The sequence below is a fragment of the Octodon degus genome, unplaced genomic scaffold (assembly GCF_000260255.1).
Source record: "Octodon degus isolate 3935 unplaced genomic scaffold, OctDeg1.0 scaffold00131, whole genome shotgun sequence".
Taxonomy (NCBI): domain Eukaryota; kingdom Metazoa; phylum Chordata; class Mammalia; order Rodentia; family Octodontidae; genus Octodon; species Octodon degus.
Window position 1 is genome coordinate 2,746,439 of NW_004524707.1, and position 10,649 is coordinate 2,757,087.

The 10,649-nt window shown below is 39.3% G+C and overlaps 1 protein-coding gene across 1 annotated transcript in view; it reads left to right on the forward strand.

Annotated features, from left to right (window-relative positions):
- The first annotated feature begins 10,476 nt into the window (after positions 1 to 10,476).
- Positions 10,477 to 10,649, forward strand: part of Cr1 (complement C3b/C4b receptor 1 (Knops blood group)) — a 109,793-nt gene continuing 109,620 nt past the window's right edge. Inside the window, exon 1 of the mRNA XM_023701184.1 lies at positions 10,477 to 10,622. Within this exon, the coding sequence (XP_023556952.1) occupies positions 10,547 to 10,622 (76 nt within the window). The 5' untranslated portion in view covers positions 10,477 to 10,546. The remainder of the gene's footprint in view (positions 10,623 to 10,649) is intronic.

Here is a 10,649-nt window from a genome sequence, read left to right on the forward strand (position 1 = left end):
CACTGTCTCCCTTTGGTCGTGCATCTTTTTTTTTTTTTTTTTGGTCCTGAATTGTACTTCCTGCTTCTAAAATAATAGTCCAATCCATCATCCATCCAAATACCAGTATAGTTTTAAAAGGGTACCTGAGGCCACTGCTGTCCCACGTGAATGTCCCAAGGCCTCTCTGCAGGATCACATCCAGACATCTTGCTGAGGCCTGTGAGATCCCCGCTGACCATCCTCGCTGGCCTTGCCCCAGCCCACTCTGCTCACCACACCCCAGCCACTCTGCCTCACTCTCTCCCTCCACCGACAGAGTCCAGGCAGCTGCTAGTCTCCCTCTGGAAAGTGCTCACCAGTGCCCTGTTCGGCTGGCTCCTTCTCACCATCAGTCATGATGGAAATGTCTCCTCTTCACAGGATCCTTTCTAACAACATCTGGCAGGAGCCACGTGTCCACCTGGCCCTTCCTCCTTCGAGACATCACCTTCGCTTTATACTGGGGAATCACACTCAGGACCCTGCACTTGCCGGCTAGGCTCTGATGCCCTGAGCTATGTCCTCAGCGGGACACTGCATGTGGACACGTTGCTCTGCTTATGGCCTCTACTGCGCCACCACCTTACATATTTCCTAGGATTTATTTAAGGTCTCTCTCCTCCTGCTAAATATCAATTCTGTGAAGGTGAGAGCCTGTCTCTGATGTTCACTGATGAATCGCCTGTACCTTGGTTAGTATTGTAATTGTTGCTCATTGTTAATGGATGTAATCACTATTTAAAAAACTATTCATGAAATAACCAGGAAACCTAATTTTTCTGCCTGCTTTCTGAACAACGTTTTGACTTTCTTTTCATTATCCTACATACATATATATGTATACATATATGTATATATATGCAATTATTTATTTCTAGTGGATTTCTAAGCTATTTTATTTATTTATTTATTTATTTATTTATTTTTGTTTTTTGGTGGAACTGGGGATTGAACTCAGGCCCTTGTGCTTGCCAGGGAAACACTTATTCCACTGAGCCATCTCCCCAGCCCCTTTCTAAGCCATTTTAGGAAGAGCCTAATATGGAGATAAATATAGCCCTGTTCTCATGAAAATGCTCCACCTATTTGTTTTTTTATCACGATTTGAGGGACGTGTGGGAATGTCTTTTCATTATCTCTTACTGTAAATGCAGTCAAGACCTACTCTGATCTTTACTCCTAGCTAGGTATAGCAGCACACGTCTGTATTCACAGCTATTTGGGAGGCTGAGGCAGGAGAACACAAAGTTGGAGGCCATCCTGGACAATTTATTGAGACTCTGAAAATTTTGAAAGGGCTGGGGGTGTAGTTCAGTGATTCCTGGATTCAATTCCCAGCCCTGAAAAGAAATTGTTTGACCTTTACTACCAATAGTGGAAAGATACGAAGAGGTCACAAGGACCATCTAAAAAATTCATGCTACTTATTGGCTTGTGGAATAACCTTCCCTTTTCTGATGGAAGGAAAACTGCTGTCTGGAAAGTCTGTCCCCTGACCTGAGCTTTTGGCAGTCTGATTACCACGAGAATCAGCAACTGCCATCACAGTCTGTATGCCCCCTTGTTAGGGATGAGACTTTCCCACTATTCCTCCTTCCACACAACATTCCTTACCTCCTCTGACCATGCACCAAGAAGTACCTTTTGCTTTTCCTGTTTCTACATCTTTTATCTTAGTCTACATCAGTGATGCCAGTTAGATCTTATGTTAACTTCCCAGCTTGTGGAAGATAATTTGATTTGGTTCTTATTGACATATGGTAATTATATATTCAAAAGCCAGCACTTACCAAAAAGATGATAATAATGTCTGGGCTTTACTCCAAATTGTAGAAAGATGGAAAGAGGGTACAGTGACTAACTGAAAAATCAGACTACTTCCTGGTTCCTGAGCTAAATTCTCATGAGAAACAGTGTGGACTGGTGAAGATTTTTTTCATCAAGACCTCATCTGTACTTTGTCTCTAGAGTCTTACTGTTTTCCAGAGCATATACATGGGGAGATTTGCAAGCACTGATGGAGGAATCAAAGGAGGCGAGGAAATAAAAGGGGCGGGACTTATGGTGCTCTCTGAGTCTACCGGCAATGGCTACTTCTATATTCTCCAATGGAAGTGTGGGGCACAGAGAGGCTGCCCCTGGTTGCAACAGAGAGCTCTGAGTGTGGCTACAGCGATGCACGCTTACACTGGGACGGCCATCTGTACCTTATCTGTACCATCTGTACCATCATCTGAACCATCTGATTTGTTTGAAAAAAATGAGATCTATAAATTTGATATTCAAATTATACTTCTTTTCTTGGTGGACTTCACAGCAAGGCATTTTCTGCATGGATTATCATTTGGTCTGAAGAAGGAGTGAACTTCTTGCTCTCTGCATGTAAATTAGGGAGTCAAAACTTGAATTCTCAGGGGCCCGCAAGATAGCTCAGTAGACTAAGTGCCTGCTTAGGCAAATGTAGAGACTGAGGTTGGATCACTGGTCCCACATGCCACACCAGCCCCGCCCTCAGGAGTATTGAGCTAGCTGCTGAGGCCAGGTGTGGTGGTGCATACCTATAATACCAGTACTGGGGAGGCAGAGACAGGAGGATCACTAGGAATCTGAGGTGCATAGTGAGACCCCATACAAATACATAGAAAAAACCAAGAATTTGAATTTTCTCTCATATTTAGAAAAAATGAGGCTGGGGAGATAGCTCAGTAGAATAAGCACTTGCTTGGTAAGTGCAAGGGCCTGAGTTCAATCCCTAGTTCCGAAAAAAAAAAAAAAAAGCAAAGAAAAGTAGGAAAAGATGACTTTTCCAGGGACATCCTCAATTATATAGTTTTTAATATTTTTTAACCTATCTCCTAGAAGAGCAATTATTTCATGATTATGATTATTATTATAGATTACAAGAAACTACCTTGAACTCACTAGTTCCTTTTCTCTAGCACTCATCAGAAAGTATTTACTAAATCATCTTCAGGATTACATTATCCTACAAAATTGAAAGAATAAAACTGACAATAAATATACTTTCCTTCTGGATTGTAAAAGTTTAATGATTAAGATAAACTAATTTAGGTAATTTAATGATTAAATAATGATTAATCTATATTTGATTAAGATAATTTAAACTTATTAAAGTAATTTTAAAGGATCATACATATGCTGAGCTTTTACAAGACTTCCATGTACTTTAGTTTCCTTTAATAGCCCCTGAAGTTTTTATTTTAAAAGATTTCTACTTCTAAGGTTCTAGTTGTTACTTATAAAAGTGAAGGTTTTATTGTACCTCAAACTCACTGAATACTGTACATTAATTATGGGAAGGTTTCTACATCAATTATATGTGAACCTTAGAAAAAGTATCAACATCCCCTTTGCCTGAAATCAAAACATACATACTGTCCTTGAAAGTTCTTCCATATGCTCTCCTGTTCCCTCCAAACTCTGACCTTCTTGTGAACAAAAAGAAATAGTGAAATCCACAGGGTTTGACTAAGAAGGCTTAAGAAGATGGAGCAATGCCAGGTTTTTTTTCTGGAATTGTATGAAATGTTCTTTTCTTCAGCTGTTCCTAGCATAAAAGTTTTCTGAATCTCTGAGCTTATTTCTCTGTACAGTCATCCTTCTTACAATGACATGTGCTCTTTGTCCCAGACAGTAGTGCCCCAGTTTTACCTTACTTTCTAGAAATCAAAATTGGTCAATAAAAGCAAAGCAGTAGAGAGGTTTTAGGCTTTAGGCCACATTTAGGGTTTGGGCTCTAGACCATACTTAGGTTTTAGGTTTTAGACCACATTCCTGTGGTCTTCGCCTCTGGGTCCCTGTAAGTTCCTGCCTCTTTCTCTCTTTGCTGGGCTTACTGTTGAGAGTAATCAGTCTGAGTTTGCTGTTGGGACATCTTGGGAATACAAGCACCTCCTTGGCTTTACCAAAAATTCCTTGTCACTTGCATAGAGAACTCCAGGTGACCGGCTGCTCAGCAGTTCTGTAAACATGAGGAGCCTGTCACAGAGGCATCTCTGGCCATCACTGTACCTGTGTGCAATGGCCCATTATTTTGCAGAGAAAGAATCAGTAAATTTGTGTGCCATGCAATTGATGGGTGCTGCTGGCGTCCCTGTCTCCCTGAAGGGCACTGGACACGGGGTTAAGTCTTCACCACTGTCCAGCCTTCTGGGATTCTCCAGTCATCCCCTGGATTTGGTTCTATGATCTCTCTACTGTGACCAAGAGAGATCTGAAGCTAGTATACAAGGAATGTTAGTCTTAAATTTCTTATCCTACTAAAGAAATATTTTTGAGTAACTATTAAGTATGAACCCTAGACTAAAGAAACAAAAATGTTAACCTGATAGTTTTTGCCTTTAAGGAATTCCCTCACTAACTGTGAAGAATGACTCATAAATCTATGCTATACTGGATCATTTATTTTATTTATTGAAGCAAAGCATAGGAGATTACAGAGAAATAAACAGTAAATGATGCTGTCTAAAAGAATTAGGAAAACCCAAGCCTTCTGAATAAAGGTCGCTTTGCATCTGCAAAAATAGGTACGAAAGAAAATAAAGGCTTTGGAAAATACCAAAAAAGGCATACTTAGAGCATAGGTTAGGGAAATGGTGAGGAATAGTAGTTGATTAAGTAGACCAGCATTTAACTATAACAGGCAGGCTATTGTTTTCCCTAAAACAATAGTAAGCCTTTGAAAGTTTTAAAATGTGAGAATGACCACATTTGTGATTAAAAAGAATGTGAGAATGCTTTGAAGGATGCACACCCCAGAGGAGACCAGAGTTAGGTGAACTGTGTCACTCAACAGCGGCAAAATTGTTTGTATACGTTGGGCACTAGGTAGAATAGAGACCAAAAGTAGAGGAAAGAAATGCTGATTATGACATTTTTAAATCCAAGAGCCATGATAGATTGTGCCCTTGACTGGCAGGATATAGATCTCTCTATAGATAGATATAGATATAGATATAGATATAGATATAGATATAGATATAGATATAGATATAGATATAGATCTGCAATAATAAATTATAGTTGAACACCAAGTTTGCCTTCATGATCAAAAGTGTGTTTTAAACTATTTTTTTCTAGAAAATTGTTTGTGTTCTAGAACTGATCTATCCTTTGAAGCCAAAACATTTTGGATAAATCAAAAAGTTTATCAGAAAGTCTGTTGGGTTGGGAATCAATAAAATACATAAAAAGTCTTCTTAATTCCAACCCTCAAGTCCTGTTTTGTTTTGTTCCCTTGTGTGAATCATGTATGAATCCAGGAGAACTCATCCATGGCTCTTTGCTTACAGCCCTGGGTTTCCAGTCTGGCTCAACAATGGTGTATTCTTGTAATGAAGGGTGAGTTGGCAGGAGACATCTGCAGAACATTCAATACTAGAACCAGACATTACCCATCTTACAAAAGAGACCTGAATTTTTATCACGCACACCTTACAGTACATAACAAAAAGGAATCCTTTCCCTGATATGCTCCAAAGACAGCGCTTCAGGATTATTCATGGAGAAGACCTAGAGTGGGAAGGAAGCTTGGGTGACTCTTCTTTAATTTTAAATATCTAATGTGATTGACAAGGAGATCCAATTTCACTTGGCTTGAGACCCACCCGACATGGTGGCACACCTGTAATCCCAGCACTGGAGAGGCTGAAAACAGGAGGATCACTACGAATCTAAGCTACATAGTGAGACCCCCCCACCAAGTACATTAAAAACCCCACCCCTTTATGGTATTCTATTTAATTTTTTAGAAGGAAACTGGGTATTTATACCTTAAAATGAGAACTTGGGAGGACTATCTTTGGTTTGGATAGTTGTGTTCACAGATCTGTAATTTACCTCCCCCTGAAGCCCCTAATTCTATCATACTTTCCTTTGATAACTATCCTTTAAAAGTTATTTCAAAGTAAATAAATTCTTTTTTTTAATTTATGAGATTACACATTCAATAGCTTTTTAAAAAATCTTTTAGGGAAGGGTCTACAGGGTGTTCAGGGTCTCACTACTAGATCAGACTCAGTGATCTGCCTGTTTACAGCCTCCCAACAGCTGGGATTACAGGTACGTGCTACCATACCCAGTCTCAATTCCTATCTCAGTGCGCCCCGGGGGGAGGGATCAAACCCGCAGGCCCTGTGCCTGCTTGCAGGCACTTTAATCCGCTGAACTATTTGGCCAGTCTATCGACAGTTTTGTTCCATGCAAAAAGCAGCTCAGTCTAGTTGCCCCCTGTAGCACTCTATCTTTACAGTAGGGACAGCATATAGCTTTTTGAGTTTTCATTAACAAGCTCTATGCATCTTCCCACTGGCTATTTCTTCATTAGGTTCCTCTTTGAGATCAGGATGTAAGCTTGAAACAACATAGATAAACTGTAGGCTGAGTTGAAGTTTGGGTCATGCAAGCAAAGACAAGCTTCTTAGAACACATAACATCTAAATGCCTTCTTTCTTATGCTGGCAGTAGTGGTGTAAATTTTTGTAACAATACTGTGAAATGGAAAGAGATTGTTCAAAAGGAACTAGGATGGATGACAGGGGAAGGGACAATAGGAAAAAGGGAAAAATGCAGTCAGTTGTACTATTAGTGTCTCTGAGTTTATTAAAAAGTGAAGCTTGTGCTAATAACAATTGGAGAAATTTTATGCCGTATCTTATACCCTGAGTAACTACTTTAAAGATAGCATGTAATCCATTAACTAGTGTTATTCTCTAATTACTTTGTTATGAAATTTTGTTTCACCTTCTTCCATAACATAAAAAAATATTGTGACATTTATATTAAACAGGTAGGAAATTTTATTATATTCTGGGACAGTACTGGCTCTGTTCTAATGTGGGGAAAGTCACAAGACACTTTAGATTTTTTTCAAAATGGATTAAAGTCTTAAAAAGACATGAAGTTACCGGAAGAAAACATGAAAGACTTCAAGACAATGCAAAGGATTTTTTTTGTGAGACTCCAAAAGTATGGGAAATGCGAAACAAAAGACAAATAGGATGACACACTGCTGCACAGAAAGGGAAACAATTAACAGAGTGAAAAGACAATACACAGAATGGGAATAATATCTGCAAACCACACATCTGCCACAGGACTAATATCCAGGATATTTCAGGAACTGATACAACTGAATAACAGTACAGCAACAACATCAAATACTCCAATTTAAAAGCAGACAATATAAAGGCATATTTCTCAAACTATACAAAAATGGTTAACAGATACATCAACTTCAGTAATTATCACAATAGTGAAAATCTAAACCACCCCAGTTAGAACGGCTATTACAAAAATGACAAAATATGAGAAAAGTGCTGATGAGGATGGGGAGAAAAGGAAATGAACTGTTGGAGGTTTCTAAAAAAAAAAAAATCAAAGTTGCCATATGACCCAGCAGTCCCACTCCTGGCTCTATATGTATCCAAAGAAAACAAAGCCAGGGAGATGGCTCAGCAGCATCAGTGACTACCTGGTAAGCACAAGTTCCTGAGTTTGAGCTCCAGTATAAAAAAAGAAAGAAAAGAAAGAAAAGAGAGAGGGAGGGGGGGAGGAAGTGAAATGAGTCATACAGCTCTACCCACAATATATAGTAGCGTTCTATTCACAATAGCCATGAAATGGTAACAACCTGTCCATCAATGATGAATGAATAAAGGTGTGCCCTATATCCAAGCAGGAATGCCACTCAGCCATAAAAGGGGATGAAAAACTCATCATTTGTGGGGATCTGGATAGAACTCAAGAGCATTGTGTAAGTGAAGCCACTTATAAGTGGAATCTGCAGAAGTTTATCTCACAGAAGTTGAGAGTCAAATAGTGTTCACCAGAATGTGGAAGAAGAATGGGGGTTGGTCAACAGAACTAAATTGTAGCAAGGAGGGCTAAGTTTTGGTGGTCTTTTGCAGAATAGGGTGCCTATACCCAATGGTCATATCCTACGTATTTCACAAAAAGCTACACAGGATATGATAAATGGTTAAGAAGACAGATGTATTTAGCCTGATTTCAATATTACAGTGTGTTCATGCTATCCTATAAATATGCACAATTTTGTCAACCAAAAATAAGTAATTTTCGAAAACAGACAGATCCAAAGTCAATAATTAAGAGGTCTGTCTGTATGCACATTATGCATGTATATGTATCATTAGATTTTATTTAATTGAGGTTAAAATGTACTCTTAATCATGTTGGCCGTGTCATTGGGGAAAGTTGGCCGAGATCAGAATTTGATCCAGAATACTGTGGGCAACCTACACTTTGATACTGAGAAGTGTAACTCTTATGAAAGAATGACAATAGTCAGGTTGAGTCTGTACCCTCCATCCATCCCTTCTCCCCTACTCTTATTGTGAGATACTTACTCAAAATCCTGGCAAGGGCTGGGGAGGCGGATCAGTGGTAGAGCTCTTGTCTTGCATGCACACGGTCCTGGGCTTGACCCCCAGCACCACAGATCCTTTTCTCCTTTTGATTGTTTCCTTTGCCCTTTACAATGAAGAACTATGACATTAACCAAGTCCTTATTTTTACTTTCTCCAAGTACATACACTGTGCATGGCCAACTGAACTGGGTATTGTCCTGTCGTGATCTGAAAAGGCCAACTTTGGGTTCAGAAGTTAAGGTGCTTATAATGGAAAATGAACAGATGATTTGGATGCAATAAGAAAGGCTCCTTGGGAAGGAAGGACTTAGATATAGTTTTCTTCTTTAGGCTCTGAGTTTTTATTTCTTCAAGATGGTCAAGGGAGTTTTAACATTTGGGTGGCAAAGAGGAGAGAGAATTTTTAAAAAGGAAAATGATTTCCAGAAGTTGTTTCTGTTTGTATCTACTTTAAATTCCTTGTACAGTCAAGCAACATCCTAAACCTCAGACTTTTCCTTAAGCTAGAAATGTTTTAAGATATAGGTCCCATTAACACTTGAGAAAAGTGATTAAGTCCATGGAACAGAGTATTAGTTGCTTCTTGGGATGATTTCCTGCCCTGTACTTTTTTTTTTTTTGTGGAGCCAGGGATTGAACTCAGGCCCTTGCGCTTGCCAGGCAAGCACTTATTCAACTGAGCTATGTCCCCAGCCCCTTCCTGCCCTGTATTTTTTGAGGTTCTGGTTAAATGACCAATCTTCTAGTCATTTGAATTTATTTTGCTACTATGTATTTCAGGATACAGAGTTTAAAAATATGACATTTATTGCAGATTGTACTGTGGATTCCATGTGTATAAAGATAAATGCTCTTGAAAACTGTATCTGTGCCAAAACCGACCAGAGCACTGGCGGGCTGACATGGTGGCTCTGTGTCTGCTCCTCTACCGAAGGGATCCTCTTGGGGCCAAGTGGAGATGAACTAGGATGTGTAAATGTTGGCCATTTTCCCTCTATTCTGAGATTTTTTTCCAGAAAGTGTGCTTATACCAAAATAGAGATTGGTAACTTATCAGTTTATGCCCACCACGACACATGAATCCAGGATAGGAGTTCATTAAGAACTTATATTCACTGCCTGGGACTATCTCACAGGAACCTAGTGATGAGGCACGACAAATGGCCCGTGAGGCTGTAGAGTCTTCAGGTGGTCCGGTCACTGGTGCTGCACTTGTGTGTTTGAATAATTAATAGGTTCTGTATATCATTCTTGCCCCCTTCACATGCCATTGTCCCTTTGGATCTTATCACGCCTTATAAACTAGCTTTCATACAATATAGACCAGGAAACGGAGGCTGAGAAATAATACAAGTTGCTTAAAGCCACACAGCTATTGAATGATAGTGGGGATTTGAAATCAGATGTCATGAGCCCCTGATGCCTCCTGAGTGTAACTGGTGTACCATTAATGTGTTCTTTTCCTGTGCTGCCTTTGGCTTTTGTGCATTAAAATTGATTAGACAGAGCTTTTGGATAAATTCTATTTCATTGTTATTATTTAAGATGGTTTATATTGATTCGTTTGTTGAAGATCAAGAGAGGTGAGAATTGAGGACCTTAGGAATAAGCAGAGACTATAAGCAAGACATAAGTCATATATATATATATATATATATATATATATATATATATTTTAGAAATATATATATTTCTAAATCTGCTTCTGAGAATGTGATAAGATTTGTACTCAGATTTTTTATTTAAACTTTAATCTTTTTATTGTCATGACCAGTATACACATGTGTTTTTCCCCCTACTTTTCAGGAATTTTCTGTGACCCTCCTCCTCCTATCAAAAATGGCCGGAAAAGTACCCCTTTTGAGCCCATACGTCTGCATACTGTAATAGTGTATTCCTGCAGTCCTGGCTTCCGCATCATTGGAGAAAGAATTATTCACTGTATAAGTAAAGACCAAGTGAATGCAGTCTGGGATAAAGCCCCTCCTAAATGTGAATATTTCAATAAAAATTCTTCGTGCTCTGAGCCAGTAGTCCCAGGGGGATACATACGTAAAGGAAAATCACCGTACAGACATGGTGATTCTGTGACATTTAGCTGTAAAGCCAACTTCTCCATGAAAGGAAATCAATCTGTTTGGTGCCAAGCAAACAAAAGCTGGGGTCCAACACCACTGCCCACCTGTGAGAGCGGTGAGTACAAGGGAGGGCTGGGCCTTG